This window comes from Acinonyx jubatus, chromosome A1 (genome assembly GCF_027475565.1).
Source record: "Acinonyx jubatus isolate Ajub_Pintada_27869175 chromosome A1, VMU_Ajub_asm_v1.0, whole genome shotgun sequence".
NCBI classification, from domain to species: Eukaryota; Metazoa; Chordata; class Mammalia; order Carnivora; family Felidae; genus Acinonyx; species Acinonyx jubatus.
In genome coordinates, this window is record NC_069380.1 from 171,404,558 (window position 1) to 171,422,753 (window position 18,196).

Below are 18,196 nucleotides of genomic sequence, written 5' to 3' on the forward strand. Positions count from 1 at the left end.
AATATACTGTGATAACTGATAATGCGAATGTGGTCTCTTTCTCTCTCTCAAAATAGCCTTTTGTCCTCTACTCATCCTTCTTCCTGTGAGGCTGTGAGATGATGAAATGCCCATGTGATGACATGAAGTGAGGTGGATGACATGGGCGTAGTGATGTAGCGGTGGGTAGCTACTGACCTCCTGATCATGTGTCAGAAGGATCATCTGCTTTGGGGACGCTATTGACTGCGGGTCACTGGAACTGAGGAAAGCGAAACCGTGGATAAGGGGGACCCAACTGTATTCACGGAGTACCTTCCTTGGGTCAGGCACTCTTCAAAGCCCTTTCCATTCGCTAACTCACTTTAGGTTGTTTTTATCACCATTTTACAGATAAGGAACATGAAGGCACAGGGAGTTTGAGTGATTGTCTAAGGCCACACAACGGAGCCAGAATTCTAACCCAGGCAGCCTGGTTCCAGACCTCTCTTGCCCACCATACTGCAAAGGGCAGCAATGTGACTCAAGTTGGAGGGGTGGGATGCTGGCCGTACGCAATGAGCTCCCCAACACAGGGCCCACCCTGGCACCCCTCCTATGGCCGAGCCAGGCCTTACCTCCACGTTGATGGTGATATTGACTTCAGTGCTGAGGACAGGCACACCACAGTCAGCCACAAGCACGGTCAGCACAATTCGGCCCCCCAGGGCAGGCTCAATGGCCTCTCGGTCCAGGGGCCCCAGGTTTCTGAGGATCCCTTTATCAGGGTCCACTGAGAAGTTGTGGCTGTAGGGGCCAGGCAGCAGGCTGAAATGCAGATGGCTGTTGTTGGTGTCTGGCTGGTCGTTGTCATGAGCCTGTGCGGATAACCAGCATTGGGCCATCAGCTCCCAGATGCTCCCCAGCCCCCCTTCTGCAGCTGGCCTCCCCCTCCAGCACTGGCACTCAAGGGCAATAATTAGGCCTAAAGCCAGTGGGACGCTGGCTAATCTCTCAGCCTCAGTCTTCCGTCAGAGGGTCAGATCAACAGCTTGCAAGAGTTCTGAGGTCTTAAGCTCCTGATGTCAATCATTTGCCCCACAAATATTTCCTGCCTACCTACCGTGTGCCCAGCCCTGTTCTAGGCACTGGACAATCAAGAGCCATGATCAAGGCAATTCCCTCATGGAGCTGAAATTCTAGTGGAGAGTATGTTATAGCTATTCAAAATTCAAAAACAGGGGTGTCTGGGTGGCTCAGTCGGTTAAGCGTCCGACTTTGGCTCAGGTCACGATCTCGCGGTTGGTGAGCTCAAACCCCGCATTGGGCTCTGCGCTGACAGCTCGGAGCCTGGGGGCTGCTTCCGATACTGCGTCTCCCTCTCTCTCTGCCCCTCCCCTACTTGCTCTCTGTCTCTGTCTCTGTCTCTCTCTCAAAAATAAATAAATATTAAAAAACGAAAAAAGTAACAAAATTCAAAAACAAACAAGTATAAAATAAGTGTGAAGTCCAACCAGTTTCTGATTTTCCCACAATGACTACTTCAGTGCTGTTTTTTTTTTTTTAACCCGTTGATTCTTCACCCAATTCGTGTGTGTACATGTGAGTGTGTTCCTGTCCCGCCAGGGTCCTGAACACATGTGCTTGGTTTGCCTTCGGGGTGATCCAGCATGGAGAATGCAGCAGGTTCCTTCAGTCCTTTGCATATGCCTTCCCCTCACCCCAATGCCTTCTACGCCTCTCTGCCTGACTCCAGGCCAGGTTGGTGATTGCCCGGGGCCTCTACGTCCCCTGTGCTGTCTTTAACACAGCACGGGTGACACCCTTGGGTGACTCTCTGGCACCCTCCCCTAACTGAGAGGCACCTGCAGAAATATGGTGGATTCATCTGAGAGGACCTGGGGCCCAGCAAAGGGGCTTTGAATCCAGGGCTGGGCTACTCTGACTTGGAAGCAAGTCTTCCTCCTTGCCCATCCCCCACCTTCAGCTCTTTCATCTCAGCTCCACTGGGACTTGGTTATTAAATGCCTCCTGTACAGGCAGCCAGAGATGTTTGCTCCAGAAGCCTGACCCTGTCTGTTCACCCCTCAGCACTTTGAATTTGGGCCAGTTAATTCACCAAGTGCTTCTCGGGGCTAACGCCGGGCACCGTGGTTACAGCAGCAGGTCTGAAATGTTCCTGCCCCACGGAGCTCACAGAGCAGAGTGAGAAGTTATCAAGGAAAAAGAAGAAAAGGCTCAGGTTTCAGGGCAGAGAGGTCTGAGCTCTGGCTCCAGGGATGCCACTTACTCGCTGTGCAAGCCCCCAAAAGTCACTGAACTTCTCTGAGCCTCAGTTTTCTCCTTCTGTGAAATGGGGATCATTACAGCATCTGCTTCACAAGTCAGTCGAGACACCAGAGGTGGGAATGTGCCCTGGAAACCACACAGCCCCAGAAATACGAGAGCATTCTGTGGCCACATGATTGTCATTCTGAGGACCTGGTTTCTTTCCGCTTCTTACAAGACCCCCTTTCAGATGACTCAGGGGAGATGTTGGTCTCTGATGTTTCTTTGGAGCCAACAGTGGGTTTTTATCTCATAGACTCTGTGAACCTAGCCACTGATATTTCCTGTTTTGCATTGGCCATCAGGGAGCTCAGAACTGAATTTTCAGCCCACTCTTAGCAATTGTGTGGCTCTGGGTTCTAACTTTACCTTTGTGCCCATTAGCAATACCATTCTTATTTTCTCTTTTTCCTTATTTCCCCCATTTTTACCTTACTTTTAATCAAAATCACCTCAAGTCCCTTTTGGAATGAAACGGGGGCTGAAATTAAAAAGAACTATATGTTTTTGAGGGCTTGCTCTATGCTAGGCTTTACACTGAGCACTCTGAATGCATTATCTCATTATTCTCTAGTGGCCACAATTGTCCTCATTTTCCAAAGAGGAGACGGAGGTCCGGAGAGACAGATTAGCTTTCTCAAGACCACAGAGGAGAGCCCAGATTCCATCTCAGGGCTGGCATGACTACAGAGCCAGGCTTGGTCCCTTGTCCCTGTTCCACCTGCCAGGTCCAGGCCGGCTCGCACCTGGATGGTCACAAAGACATTGCCCTCCTCCTCCTGGACAAAGATGTTGTAGGAGCCGGTGACCACAGGCGGGTTGTCATTGACATCCAGCAGGATGATATGCAGTGTGGTGGAGGTCGACATGTTCCCGCCGTCTGTGGCCTGCAGCGTGAGGTAGTACACAGCCTGCTTCTCACGGTCCAATAGCTCGCTGTTCCTCACTGTCACTGTCCCTGAGTCTGGATCCACCTCAAAGACGTCTGCCCTGCACAGGGTGGCCAGAGTGAGCAAACAAAAATATAGGATGCCCACTTAAATTTGAATTTCAGATAAGCAATGAAAAATATTTCAGTATGTCCCAGGCAATATTTGCAATCTACTTATTCTAAACAAATTATTTGTCGTTAATCTGAAATTGGAATGTAACCTGGTATCCTATTTGTTACCCACCTACAATAGCCCCACTGGGAGGCAGAGAGGCGGGCCCGGGTCCCGCTCATCCACCTGCCCCCTGCCCATGCTGAGACCTTACCCGTTCCCCGGAAGCAGGCTGTAGGTGATGCGGCCCCCATCACCCGTGTCAGGGTCGAAGGCCTGTGAGCAGAGAGTTAGACAATGGGACACTGTTTGGAAATGATGTCACTCCCTGTCAGCTATGCAACTGATGGGGACAGGGCTGTCCTGCTTCTTGACACAAAGGGAGAACCCCTAACACACTGAGATTCACAAATAGACTCCCCACGCATATGTGTACACACTGGCTAGGACGTGATGACATCAGGTGACACAGAGACATGGCAGGGTCACGGTCCCCAGGTCTGCCCTTCTCCATGTCTCTCCTGGCCCAGCCCACTCAGGTCCCCATCACTCACATGGATGCTGTTGGTGACCACAGTGCCGTCTGGACTGTTCTCCGAGACACTGAGGTTGTACAAGCTGTGGGTGAATGTGGGTCTGTGGTCATTAACATCCCTAATGTGGATGGTCACCAGGGCAATGGAGGAGTTTCCACTGACTGAATCAGTGGCCACGACCTGAAGACAAGGGAAGAGCAGCAGCATTGGGACCAGAGCACCCATGGACCGCACTCCCCGGCACCCCAGAGCACCCCTCACCTGCACCAGCATCACTGTCTGCCTCTCGTAGTCCACCAGAGCGGGAGCTCTCACAAGCACCTGCACATCCACTGAGCCCGCTGCCCGCTCAGGGGAGACACTGAAGGCTTCGGCATCGGGGCCCCTCGTGGACAGCAGGAAGGTGCCATTGCTGCCCTGTAGAGTTGGGCATATAGTAGAGCAGAGCCCCCACCTCCTACAATGCACCAAGCTGTATCTTGCCTGTAATCCCTGCCCATAGGCTCCTGCCTCAGGAAGCCCAGACTTCTGAAGTCCCATAGGTGGGGCATTGGTGGGGGGCTCTCAAAACACTGAGGCAAGAGGGCCCTGGGGAAGCTGGGTTGTGCACTCCCTGCAAATGTGAGCTCATCAGAAGAAGACATCTCTAGGTACCTGGACTCCTGGCTTGGGCTGGAGAGACAGAGCCTGGACACATTCCCCTCACTCCCAGGAGACGTTACTGAGTCTTGCTTACGAGCTCCCACTCAACATGCTCCACCACCCGTACCAACACCAAATACCAGTAATGCCCAACATCACCCCATTACCCATAGCACCCTCCATCCCACACCCCCTCCGCTCTACTCAACACCAGCCACTAACTCAACACATCTCCCCACCCACCACCACCCAGTGCCATCCTCCCATCCACATTTTGTATCAACTCAATATCACCCAATACTACCAAATACCATCCATAGGTATTCCTTGCTCAACACCACCCCGCTCAACTTCCACTTAAGAATACTCTCTAACTTAGCACTCATTCAGATCACTCTGTGCTCAGCACTGCCATTTCCCCAATATCCAATACTGCCCAACACCCCTCAACTTCACCAAGCACCCATCACCACCCCCTCCTCAACACCACTGAAAACTATACTCCATTCAACATTATGTAGTATCTGGTAGTAACCTCCGCTCAACACTGCCTTTCTTTTCACCACCACCTAGCATTGCCCTGAGCACATGACTACCCATCAGCGTAACATAACCCAACATTTCCAAGTATCGCCCAATAACTCCAATTTTCTACCACTGTTCATGATCAGCACCAGCAACACCCACCACTCACCTCCCCACCTTGCATCTTAGTACCGCGTTCTATGGGTCAGTCTCCACCTCCCTCCCCCAGTCATCTCCCAGCATCACCCTCACCCAACCACCCCTCGTCTGGGTGCACCTGCCTTGTCTGGGTCGTACACGACCATGGTGAGGTCATCGATGGGGATGCGGGTGGAGGCATGCTCATCAACATAGCCAGTGAAGTTGACTTGGGTGTCTTGGGGGGTGAAGGTGCAGGCTGGGAGGCTGCAGTTGTAAAACTCGGGTTTGTGATCATTGACATCTGTCACCCTCAGCGTGACCCATATGCTCACCTTGGCATCTTGCCCGTAGATGTTTTGGTGCGTCTCGGTGGCCTGAGAGCAGAGCAGAGGCCAAAGGGCAGCACTCAGAGAACAAAGGCTCAGAGAGAAGGGAGATTTAAGGCCAGAAGCTGAGAGTTGGGGTGCAAAAGGGGGCAGTGGAGCCCTCACTCACCGTGACCTGCACCTTCACCTCTTCATCCTCCTCCAGCAGCTGCTCACGGTCCAGGGAACCACTGACCGTGATCACCCCATCTGGCCTGATGTCAAACAAGCCGGGCCTTGTGGAGTCTAGTGACAGGCAGTAGGAGCTGCTGCTTCCAGTGGCTCTGGCAGAGCCCCCATCCCTCCCCTGGCCTGGGAACACCCCCATTCTCACTGGAAATGCTGTAGATCATCTGGGAATTGATGCCTCTGTCACTATCCACAGCCTCCACCTTCAGCACTGAGGTTCCCTGCGCAGAGAACCACCTGGTTCAATGGCCCAGACCCTTTCCTTGCCTCTTGGGCCCACCCAGGCCCCCTCCTTGTCCTCTAGCACACCTGGGGTGCATCCTCAGCCACAGAGGCTGAGTAAAACTCTCTGATAAATTGGGGGTCCAGGTCCGGCTGGTCGACCACAGAGATGGACAGGAAGACAGGCGAGGAGCACTGGGTGATGAGGCTGTTGTTGTATATGCCGCCTGAATCCTGTGGGGAGACAGGTCCCTGTGAGCCCAGGCCTCAGGTCACGGCACCCCTCCGTCTGTGCCCCCACTCACGCAGGCCTCCAGCTCCAGCTGATAGAAGGCACTTTTGTTGTTGTAGCTGAGGTTGCCATTGAGGATGATGGAGCCATTGGGCAAGATCCTGAAGAGGTGCTGGCTGTCTCCAGTGCTAGGGATGACCTAAGGCAGAGCACGGTCAGGCCAGGCTCCCCCCTGAGAGACCTGGGTTCAAATCCTGGCTCTGCTCTTGACCAGTTCTGCCACTCTTACCAGGTCACATAACCTCTCTGAGCCTGTTTTCGCCTCTGGGAAATGAGCTCAGATATTTCATCGGTGGGTTGAGAGAAGGGTCAAATGAAGTAAAGTATGTGCTAGGCACATCATGGGCACTCAGTTAACAGGAGCTATCACTAGCAAACTTGTCTTCAGGAGAACTGAACACCCCCTTGGACAAGACACTGAACATCTCCAGTCGGCCACCAGGCGGTGTGATATGAACTCAGCAAGGGCCCAGACAGTGCCCTGGGCAAGGAGGTGGGAAGGAGGGTCCTGTCCACAGCTTGGCCAAGTGAGGTCCAACAGGGGCCAGCGAAAGGTTTGGGAGCTAGGGCTGGGCCACCACAAGGACACTGTCCTCAAGCCGACACTCAAGGTTCTTGCAGGTTGTGTGGGAGATGCTGCCCCCTGGTGGCTATGAGGGGCAGTGGGACCTATACTCCCAGGGACTTGCCAACGCTCACCGCCTGTATGGAGTACACCACGGCTCCTGCAGACCCCGTGTCCGGGTCCTTGGCCATCACAGAGAACACCAGGGAGCCGACTGGCAGGGTCTGTAATGAAGAACTCTAATCCATCCCCTCCATAACTGAGCACTCCCTCCCACCCTGAGCTTCAGTGTCCCCAGCTGTACCACAGGGATAATATATTCCAGAGCCTGAAACCCAGTGTTCCCCTTTCCCTCCCACCTGGGCTGGGCCTCTGGAGACAACTGGGGGGGGGGGAGGTAGGAAGGGGGGAAGGTTACCCCCTCTTCCTCTCCCCAACACCTCAGCTGACTTCTGATTTGCAGAGCCCCTCAGGATAAGGATGAGCAATCATTCAGGAACCCAGGATGTGTCACTCCCCTGCTCAAACTTCCCATGGGCTCTCTGTAGCCTATAGCAGTACATTCCAGACAGCACCCTGCAAAGCTGGATGGTTCTCTGGGGAGGCCTTTGCCAGCTGTGACCTGTCCACACCTTCACTATTTCCACAAAGTGGTCAAAGTGATTTCTGAAAATCATGAATCAGACCACATCACTCTTATGTTAAAAACTCTCCAATGGTTGCCCCATTCTGTCCAGAATAAGGTCCAGACTGCCTCTACGGCCCTCTGAGGTCAGGCCACTTCTCACCTGTCTGACTTCACCTCCTCCTCACCTTCTACCCTCCGCTCACACCCGCTTCCTGGCTATGCCTAGAACACCCCAAATTCATTCCCAGCTCAAAGCCTTAGAATCTGCTGTTCCACTGACTGGACCATCCTTTTCCTGGAGCATCCCATGGCTGGCTCCTTCTTGCCAGGTAGGTCTCTGCTCAGATGTCACCTACTCAGAAAAACCTTTCTTGGCCACTCAACCTAAACCAGCCCCCTTCCTGGTCACTTTCCTCCATTTTGTCCTGTTTCATGCTCTTCATAGAACTTAACACTGTCTAAAATAATCCTGCTTATTTAATGTTTCATTGATTATTATCAGTACTCTTCATTAGAATGTGAGCTACTGAGGGTGGTAACCAGGTCTGTCTTATTTACCAAATATTCTCAGCACCAAGGACACTGCCTGGTACATAGTAGGTGCTCCATCACAGTCTGTCAAATGGCTGCCTGGATTTCACTGGTCTTGTGTCTGGCCTACTATGGGGTCCTACATCTTATCATCTTCAAAGCCACAGGGTAATGAAGATCCAGGAGTGATGTTGTATTTGCTGTTCAGGGACCATTGGGGAACCTCCTCCCACACAGGCAGTTCAAGTGGGGCTGTCCTCCCTTACTAGAAGGGAGGGCTCATGTACAAACCTAGCCAATCAGAGCATTCCATACCTCTAGGTTCATGGGCACATGACCCAAAATGAGCCAATAAGAGTCAGCTCTGGAGTTTTGGCCAGGACTATGGAGAAAGAGGCACTCTATGTTCAAGTTGCAAAGCCTAGAGTTTCAGAGAACACTTTCATCACCACAAGAGAGAATGGCCCCCTTGCCCAAAGATGGGGACAACAAGAGAAACAGAGCTGAGACATGGAAAGAAATCTCTTCTTGATCACATGGTTTGAGTACCTGAATCCAGCCATGCCTAAAGTTAGTGTACCTCTGAATTTTTCAGATACATGAGAAAATTAATTCCTTTTAAAAAAAATTGCTTTCATAACTGAAATCTTTCTAATCCAGTCTGACTAACATGTTGCTATAACTATTGTTCATGGTGTTACATTCCCCTGGATTTGGTTCCTGCAGCTGCCCCTTCTAAGAGGTGCTTTTCCCTGATCTGGACCCCCTGCTGGCTGTCTCTTGTTCTTTGCACTCTAAGAACTTCTGGGATGCCCGCATCACACACACACACACACACACACACACACCCATTAAGGTAGATGCTACCTCATTGATTTTGGTGGAGAAGCCAGTATTCTGGAAAACGGGAGCATTGTCATTTCTGTCCTCCACGATCACATGCATTTCCTTCTGCACCTGCAGGTAGGAAAGCCCAGGTGAGCCTGGAAAATGTGAGCGCTTGAGAAGACAAAGGGAGCAATGTCTGGGTTGGGAGTGCAAACTGACTTCACTTCTCAGGCAATTAGGCAATATGTGGGATAATCTTGTATTTGATACAGCTTCAAACACCAGAAAAGTTGCAAGTATAGTACAGAAAACTCCCAATACTCTTCATCTAGATTTACCCATTGTTTGATTTCTTGCTCTCCATGTATTTACAGAACTATTTCAGAGTAAGTTGCAGACATAATTAGGTCATTTCTAAAACATCTAAAATGTGCCTGTCCTATTATAGGAATGGTCATTTTCGCTTGTTTGCCATAATTTGAAGCTGTGAACAAACCTAGGTGTCTCTCAGAGGAGACCAGCTAACACAGTATGGTACGTCCCCACGCTGGAAAATACTACAAGAAACAGGTAGCTCGTGAGCAGACATGGGCAGAGCTCCAGAGCCAATTGTTGAGTGGACAGCACAGTTCAAGATAATAAATACAGCAAGATCCCACTTGGGTTTCAGAAAATGCACAAAAACGACAATCTTTCTTCCGTGGATGTATGTATATATCTACATACATACATACGTGTGTGTGTGTGTGTGTGCGCACGCGTGTGTGTGTAAACGCATAGTGAGGGGTGTGAAAGAGCAGTGACCGTGGACGCTTCCGCTGGGGTGGCTAGGGAAGTGTCATCCCAGGGACTTGAGCTTTAGTTGCAACTTTTGAGATGTTTACGAAGAGAATATGTTCATGAATATCCAAGTCATTAAAATGATTTTTTTTAATGGACAGAGTTCGGGGAATATGTTATGAAGACAAAATCCTCCACTAAGGCACAGTGGTATAAGTGTGTTATTTAGAAATATGAGCACGGATACCAGCTTGTTCAGCCAAGGGAGTTGAAAGCAATCGGCTCAAAAGAGCTAAGGTAGGGAGGTATTTAGCACCTGTCTTTTATTAACATTTATATTAATATAAATTAATATAATTCATGTTATACTTATAAACAGCATATTTATATAATTAAAGTAAATTAATAATAATATTAAAATCTTGGTAATATTGTGTGAACCAAAATGGGCAAGTATAATTTGGATGAAAATAAACATCAAATTCAGTTTTTGTTAACTAGGGCCCTCTCTGCTTGCTTGAGGTAGGGGACAGTCAGGAGTGGCCCTCGGTCCTCCGCTCTCCGATCCCAGGACCACCCTGCCCTCCCTTCCCCCCTTCCAACTCACTGGGTTGTTGTGACCGTCGCTCACGGAGATAGTGATGGGGAGCAGGTAGCGCGTCTGCAGCGGGCAGAGAGGAGAGGCCCCGAGGTGGACTCCTGCTCAGGGTGGGAGCACAGACAGGGCCCCCACCTCCCCGCCCCCCTCATGGGGCCCTCCCAGGCTGCTGCCCTTTACCTCATAGTCCAGAGGGCTGGCCAGCTTCACTTCCCCAGTGGCTGGGGTGACACTGAAGAAGTAGGCAAATTGGCCACTAATCCCATAGGTCAGAGGGTCCTGGTCACGGTCCTGAGCTACCAACCAGAAGGCCTCGGCACCTGAAGGTGGGACAGAGAATGCCCACAGTCCATGGTCACCTCTTCCGGCGCTGGCCTAGCTGAGCTGGGCTAGGGGCCCTGTGTTCTCTGGGACCTCCCGGCCACCAGGGCTCTGCCCGCTGTGGTCATAAATGTCAGGTTTGGCTGTTGCTCCTCAGCACCCACTCCGTGGCCTTTTGATAACATCATGCTGATTTCCTCTACGGTGAGACCCCATCTGCACTGGCCACGGCAGGGTGGGCTGTTATCCAAGCATCTCCCTTTACCCTGGCCCTGGGATTGCCTCCCTGGAATTGGTTGAGAAGAGACCAGAGATGATCGGAATGGAAGTATCTAGCTGCAGCCGCTGGGTGCATCCTAGACGAGGACCGCTGGAGTCCCTCTGGAGGTGCCTGGGCCTCCTCTAAGCCTTTCCTTTACCCGGAGACTGTGCCCCCAGAGCCTGCCAGAAACACCATCTGCACAAATGAGCGTCTACTTGCTGGCCTCCCAGGAGCCCCGGCTCTTTCGTTGAGCCTCCGGAGGGCATGTCCCTGGGCAGAGCGGAGGCTCAGAGATAGCGGGGGACTTGAAAATCTCAAGGCCTTCAACTCTCCAGTCTAAAAGAAACTTTTTACAGATTCATCAAACCCTGCTCCAGGGCCTCACCTCCTTTATCACATCCAACCTCTGCTCAGCCATCTCCAGCATCAAAACTTACTCTCTCCTCAGCCACCCCCTCCCATTGTTGGACAAATGTCCATGAGCAAGGGCTTTCTCCATCTCACCAAAGTGTTTCCCTGTAACCCCCACCCACAGGTCCCCAAAGGCCACGAGCTGGGGTGCCCCTGGCCCCTTGCTACTTGTAGGGGACCCACAAGAATATTTCATTTCTGTCATAAAATATAATTGTAATATTTATTTTAGAGTAAGGGGCTCACAAAGGCAGAAGTGCCGTGTGGCTCAGCGCCCAGCCTGAGGGCCTCAGGGACCCAGTCCTCCCCTTTTGCCCATTATAGCTTTTCAGAGACAAGCTCATCAGCGTGCCCCAGAGTCAGCTTTCTTTAGCCAAACAGTTCCAGCTCCTCCCACAACTTCTTGGACAGCTTGGTTACAGTCCCTCCCCCCAAGCCCCCTCTTCCAGGAAGACCACCATACCACTGTTCTGCTAAAAAGATGTTAGTGTCTACTTTATTTTTCCTTGGTCGTGAGACATGCTGTCAATTTAATGACTGTTCTGGGGGGGAGAAAAGTCACTCTGGGTTAGTTGACTATCTCAATTGTAAGACATATCCTGGTTCAATTACAGTGCAATAGGATGTGGCCCTTATGCCTAAGGAAATATGGGAGGTGAGCAGGTGGGTGTAAATCCTTATGTGTTTATATTTGTCCATGGGCATAGAAAGATGTATCAGTGGGGAAATGCTCTTTAAATGCTCTTTTTTTCAGGTTGACCTGAAAAAAGAAATTAAATATAAGAAATCAGTAAAAGACATGTATTAGGTCTCTGTGTATAAGGAATTATATAGTTTGTCACTAAACGAAAATGGATATATTTAAAAATTTTTAATGTGTATTTATTTATTTTGAGGGGGGAGAGAGAGAGAGAGAAAGTGGGGGAGGGGCAGAGAGAGAGAAAGAGAAAGGAATCCCAAGCAGGCTCCAGGCTATCAGCTCAGAGCCCGACACAGGACTTGATCCCACAACCTGTGAGATTGTGACCTGAGCCGAAATCAAGAGTTGGACACTTAACCGACTGAGCCTCCCAGGCACCCCTAAAATTGATATTTAAAACACCATAATTATATATTTTTTAAAAATCTGCCTGATGAAGCTAAACTATTGTATAGCATTAGTGTCAGAAAAAGAGGTCTTGTGTGAGAGAGAAAGGACAGGGAGTGACCGAAGGGACGAGAAAGGGGACCTGGGAGTGTTGGCAACATCCTAGTTCCTGATCCAGTGGAGGTTACATGTGAATTCAATGCACTTTCCTGTACATATATTATACTTCAAAATAGAAAGTCTAGTTCGTGAGTTCGCGCCCTGTGTCGGGCTCTGAGCTGGCATTGTGGAGCCTGCTTGGGATTCTCTCTCTTTCTCCCTCTCTGTCTCAAAATAAAATAAAAAAAAAAAAAATAGAAAGTCAAAATGACATAGTTTTTAAAATCTGACTGAAAATACTTCCCATTGTAAGAGAGCTGTAGAATTTGTCTCAGGAAGAAGGAAATCATCCTTTACTTTAAAAGCCCAGGGAGGAGGCCTCCTGACTATCGGTTCAGCGTCCGACTTCAGCTCAGGTCATGGTCTCTCGGTTCGTGGGTTCGAGCCCTGCGTCGGGCTCGGTGCTGACAGCTCGGAACCTGGAACCTGCTTCGGATTCTGTGTCTCCCTCTCTCTGCCCCTCCTCCGCTTGCACTCTGTCTCTCTCTCAAAAATAAACATTCAAAAAATTAAAAAAAAAAAAAAGTTCAGAGAAGAGCCATGTGGTTATAAAAAACCCTCATTTGGTATGGCTCAGGGAGGGAGGAGCACTGCTCTGAACAACGAAGGAATTAGTTTTCTGTTTCCAGGGAGGTTGCAGAGGGAGGAGTGTGCCACAGGGGAGGTGAGGAGAGACAGACAAGGGTCAGGTGACCTGACCAGGCTCCGAGCGGACACTTTTGTGACAACAGGGAGTGTGGCTTCCCGATTCATGCTGCAATTCCTGCTTTCTCCCCAAACCTTCAGTAGAGGCTGGAGCTGGCTGGAGGGGACCAGGGACAGGCCACGGAGAGGGAAGAAGGAACGAGAGGTGAGCCTCAAGCTCCAAAAGAACATCCACAGGAGGGGCCTCTGGAACTAGCACGGGGACTTAAGCTGTTTTGTTTAGACATTAAAGTCTTACCCCAGAGAATGGAGATCTTGAAGGCATTTGGGTTGTAACATCTGTGACATTTGTTTGAAGGTATGTATGTGTTTTATCTATGACCAAACAGCTATGAAAATATATGTAAATGTCGTTCATGTTTACACATTACTTCTCTGTTGTACAGAGAACATTTATAAATATCAAATGGTTGGACACCAGCCCAGCCCTCCAGGGGACGTTGTGTCATCTCTGAGTGAAATGAGACTATTACCTCCCTTATCCTGGGCATTAAATTTTTACTAATATAACCCTGAATAGATCTCGCTGTCCTGGCCACCACACCCAAAGGCACGTGGCCTTTGTGCCTGCAAAGTCCATCCCCATCCTTCCCTCAGATCTGGGCATCTGAATCCCAGGACAAACTCTGGGTTTCACTTCCTTTGATGCAGTCTCTTGTGTTAGGTTGGAGCTTTACATATCTGAGATCCCAATTCTGATGCTAAGACAAAGACTGTGGCTTGTCCCCCAGTAGTCATCCTCCTCCTTTCCCTCAGAGTAAGAGAAGCCCAGATTTTGAGCTGGTTACACGGTCAACCAGAGTAACCAGGTTCCCTTGAAGCTAGGTGTGGATATGATGCTAAAATCTGTGTGTGTGGAGTCTGGAGCCTGTCCTTAGGACAAAGGGCCAAACTCACGTTGCCCCTTCCTCCTCTAGCTGGCTGGAATAGGGTGAGGCATGAGCCATCTTGGACCACGTAGATGAGGGCCGCACCTGAGGGAAGGCAGAGTCTGGACGTGGAAGGAGGGAGGGTGCCTGACACCAGGAGCATAGAGTTGGGAACAGCCTACTGTTCTCATGGAACAGAACCTCAGACAGCCCTGGACTTGTTGCTGTAGATGGCTATATGAGAGAATTATAAACCTTGACCTTGTTTACACCTTGGTTGTTTGGGGTCTATAATGTACAGCTGAGCCTATAGCCCAGTAAAAATAGTCATCTTTGTTTCTGCTTCTCCAATCCACATCCTGCCGGGAATTTGGTATTCAGTTCCTATGGTTCCTCCAAAACGGTATTTCCCAAATGTCATCCCCTCTTATACGCTGCCACCATCTTTACCACAACCAAATATCTCATTGTTTATGATCCTTCTTTTAATCCACTTATCATTTCATGTAAGTACATTTATTTTAAAAGCAAGCTTTAGATCGTGGCTGTAAATAGAAATCCATTTCACTTGCCATAGATAGAAAGTAACTCTACAAACAAAGGCAATAAAAATAAAGCAAACTTATTAACTTCTGGAGAGAAGTGTGTGAAAGGCTCTGAGTCTGAAACCTACTCTCTGTTTAGGGGCTAAAAACAGGGACTGGAGGGAGGTTAGCAAGTGGGAGAGTTGGAAGAGAAAGAATTGTCCCAAGTGGATCCTTTCTCCTTGGGGAAATCAGAAACACCAGAAAGTGATGGGAAACAGGAGGAATGTTCTCATGGGGTGTCTTGGTTATTTGATGTTGTGTGAGGGCCCTGATGCAAAAGCTGAAGAGGAGGAGAAAACAGATTTCTGGAACTGACTCCCATCAGTCCACCTTTGCCCCTTGACGAGCCATGCAGCTGCAAGGATGGGGAGCTAGCTCCTAGGGGAGGCCCTGGCACCCTCTTTGGGTAAGGGTTTGGCACAGTCTCTGCACAGGGATGGTTACTCACCCACTGGTAGGTCCTCAGGCAAGTTCACTCTCGTCATGTTTCCCGAGAACACTGGGGCCACATTGGCTGCCACTGTAGGAACATAGATCACTGGAACACCTGGTTGCCATTGCAAAGCCTGACCCCCACCAGCCCCTGTGGGAGCCCATACCAGTCCCAACCTTCAGCCAAGCTCACCCGCCAGGGCCTGTATTGCTCCCCAGGCCTCCCCAAGGCAGCCAAGCATGAGGCTGGGTCGTAGGAGCTGGGAGTTTGCTGATAAGACAGAGCCCCTTCCTTCTGGAAGGTCCTGCCAAGGATCCCCAGGTTAATGCTACTCTGATAGGGGAGGAGGGGCACCCACCGGACACCATGAGGGTAGGAAACAGGAAGCAGGACAGCCACAACCATGCCATCATGTCTGGAAGGACCTAGGAGAAGAGGTATCAGGGAAGAGGCACCTATACACATGCCTCCCTCCCTTTGGCGGACCCCCCATCTGTCTGGGTCTGACCCAGGCCACCCACAACGACCATCAGCAGCTCTCCTAAAGGGCCCCTATTATCCTCTGCCCATTTTCCAGATGTCCCAGGGTAGGAGTAATGGCGGGAGGGGGGGCGGTGGTACCCAGAGGGGTGGGCAAGGTAGCTGAGCCTGGTCCAGAATTCCATTCTGAGAATGACTCTGAACTTGACCCCAGAATTCAGTGTCTACTGTGTAGTAGGTACTGCTCTAAGCAAATTGTATGTGTAATCTTGATATTCCTGCAACTATGAGGTGGTTGAGAGAATAAGGGGCTTTCCTGAGGCCACACAGGAAATCAATGACAAAACTACACTCTTTTGGGGGCACCTGGGTGGCTCAGTTGGTTGAGCATCCAACTCTTGATTTCAGCTCAGGTCATGATCCCAGAGTCATGGGATTGAGCTCTGCTCAGCATGGAGCCTGCTTAAGATTCTCTCTCTCTCTCTCTCTCTCTCTCTCTCTCTCTCTCTCAGGGGCACCTGGGTGGCTCAGTCGGTTGAGTGTCCGACTTTGGTTCAGGTCATGATCTCGCAGTCTGTGAGTTCGAGCCCTGCGTCAGGCCCTGTGCTGACAGCTCAGAGACTGGAGCCTGCTTCGGATTCTGTGTCTGCCTCTCTCTCTGCCCCTCCCCTGCTCATGCTCTGTCTCTCTCACTCTCCAAAATGAATAAATGTTTTAAAAAATTAAAAAAAAAAGATTCTCTCTCTCTCCCTCTGCCCCTCTTCCCTGCTCATGCTTGGTCTCTCTCTGTCTCTCTCTCTCTCAAATAAAATAAAATTTAAATTTAAATTTAAATTAAAAAAAATTGAACACAAGGCTTTTAGTCTTCAGAATTCACTCCCCCAGCCACTACACTACTCTGCCTATTTGAAGTGTCTAAAACTAATAGCATCCTTCAAAATCAGGTGCCTGAGGAGGGACTGTGACTTATCCAGGACAATCCAAAGACTCTATGGGTGGGCAGGGTCCTTTGTCCTACTTGCGGACACATTTAACAGCTGCCTTTTCAGCCTTTCCCAAAGTGTGCTCTGTGGAACACTGCCCACGTAAGATGCCCTACAGCAGGAGGGTTCCCTGGTTAAGTCAGTTTGGGAAGGATCCAAAACTATGGGACAACCAAGAGAAAAATGACCTCAATCTATGGCTGATTCCAAAAGATGGGACCCTCCAAAGGGGAGAGTAAGGAACAAGGGAGAGAGAGATTGGCTCCCAGAGCTGATCCTGACAATGAAACAGCATCAAAACCCAGAAGTCCTCTCCCTCTCACCACCCAGCCCTCTCCCAAGTTCCCACCTCAGGAATATACCCATTTTCCCAGGTTACCCTGACTTCCCTTTTCTGGAGTGCCCCACATCCAATCCATGGGGACCCCTGCATTTCTCTCCATCCCACAGAGGCCATATTCACAGGCCCCCTTCCCCCCTTGCCTGGCTCAGCCCTCCTCCAGGTCTCCCTCCCCTTAGTCTCTAATCCAGTTCGCTCAGCTCAAGTAATCCTTCCTTGCCCCCTCTGATGACCTCCCTCCCCTGTTCAAAAGCCTTCGATGGCTCCGCATTGCCTGAGTCCACACTGCATAAAAGGGCTTCCACAGACCATCCATGCCTGACTGCCATCTCCCATGCTTCGCATGGCCACAGGTGCGCCCCGCTTTCCCTCACTGCCAGGGAAACACGGGGGTATCAGGTGGATTGGTAATTTTAAATATCTGCTGACATTTCCTGAGCACATACTATGTGCTGGGTACTCTGATTCATTCATTCATTCTTTTATAAATATTTATGGATGTCTACCATCCACCATGTGCTATACCTTGTTCTCAGCACTGGGAAAATAATGGCGAACAAAAGACTCTGCGTGCTGCCTTCACCAAGCTCCTGGCTTAGTAAATGAGACAGACCCTAAACAAGTAAACACAGTGCTATCTAACTGCTTGCTGCATCCTGTGCTATGAAGGAAGAGAATGTGCCTAGTGTGGGAGCAGAAGGAGGGGTGCCACTTTGGGCACTATGGCAGATAAACTGGGCTACGCACTTTTTGACACTTCTTCCAGCAAGAGATGAGGACTAGGTCTGCTCCCCTTGAATCTGGTCCATTCATCATGTTTTTATTTTCTCTCTTTTATGAGACTTTAACACCTGGGGGGCCTTGCTGGCCTTTCCCAAGGTGAGCTATTTCCTAGAGATGACAAATGACTTGTCTGCAAACACTCCTCTCCTATACAAACCAACCAATCCAGAGACGACACCCAAACCACCTCCTTTATCTAACTCACACACCAGGTCAATATTCCCCCTGCCCTAAGTCACCCCAGGGCCAAGCACTGGACAGCTAAGGACAGCCCCTAGAGCCTACCAAAACTATTCAAACTACTTAATCCTAATCTTGCTCTGCTGCTTGACCTGAAGCTTCCTTCCCATGGAAAATGCACTGAGGCTCTGGGTCATGCTTTCTCCTCCTTCCTGCCTCCTGGCCAAAAGCTTCCCCATGTGGCCCTGCATGGTGTGGCAAGCCAGCTCTTCGAGAAAACTGTAATAAAAATTCTTACAATTGCCTTAGCCTCTCCATGTCATTACACAGTCACCTCCATGAATTAAAAATCCCACTGGTTTTACAGTTAAGACACCTGGGCGGGCCCCATGACTGATTGATAGAATATGGCACCAGAGATGCTA

General features: G+C 50.1%; 1 protein-coding gene across 2 annotated transcripts in view; it reads right to left on the minus strand.

Annotated features, from left to right (window-relative positions):
• Window positions 1-18,196, minus strand: part of CDHR2 (cadherin related family member 2) — a 34,657-nt gene that overhangs the window by 9,309 nt on the left and 7,152 nt on the right. For both annotated transcript variants that reach the window (XM_015072717.3, XM_053226172.1), the window contains exons 2-17: window positions 15,364-15,430; window positions 15,021-15,092; window positions 10,352-10,491; window positions 10,181-10,234; window positions 8,833-8,922; window positions 6,941-7,030; window positions 6,255-6,380; window positions 6,037-6,183; window positions 5,873-5,948; window positions 5,669-5,784; window positions 5,314-5,547; window positions 4,127-4,282; window positions 3,884-4,045; window positions 3,544-3,605; window positions 3,033-3,276; window positions 597-836 (exon numbers count right to left, since the gene is read on the minus strand). In XM_015072717.3, coding sequence (XP_014928203.3) covers window positions 597-836; window positions 3,033-3,276; window positions 3,544-3,605; window positions 3,884-4,045; window positions 4,127-4,282; window positions 5,314-5,547; window positions 5,669-5,784; window positions 5,873-5,948; window positions 6,037-6,183; window positions 6,255-6,380; window positions 6,941-7,030; window positions 8,833-8,922; window positions 10,181-10,234; window positions 10,352-10,491; window positions 15,021-15,092; window positions 15,364-15,418 — 2,064 coding nt within the window. In that variant the 5' untranslated portion in view covers window positions 15,419-15,430. The remainder of the gene's footprint in view (window positions 1-596; window positions 837-3,032; window positions 3,277-3,543; window positions 3,606-3,883; window positions 4,046-4,126; window positions 4,283-5,313; window positions 5,548-5,668; window positions 5,785-5,872; window positions 5,949-6,036; window positions 6,184-6,254; window positions 6,381-6,940; window positions 7,031-8,832; window positions 8,923-10,180; window positions 10,235-10,351; window positions 10,492-15,020; window positions 15,093-15,363; window positions 15,431-18,196) is intronic.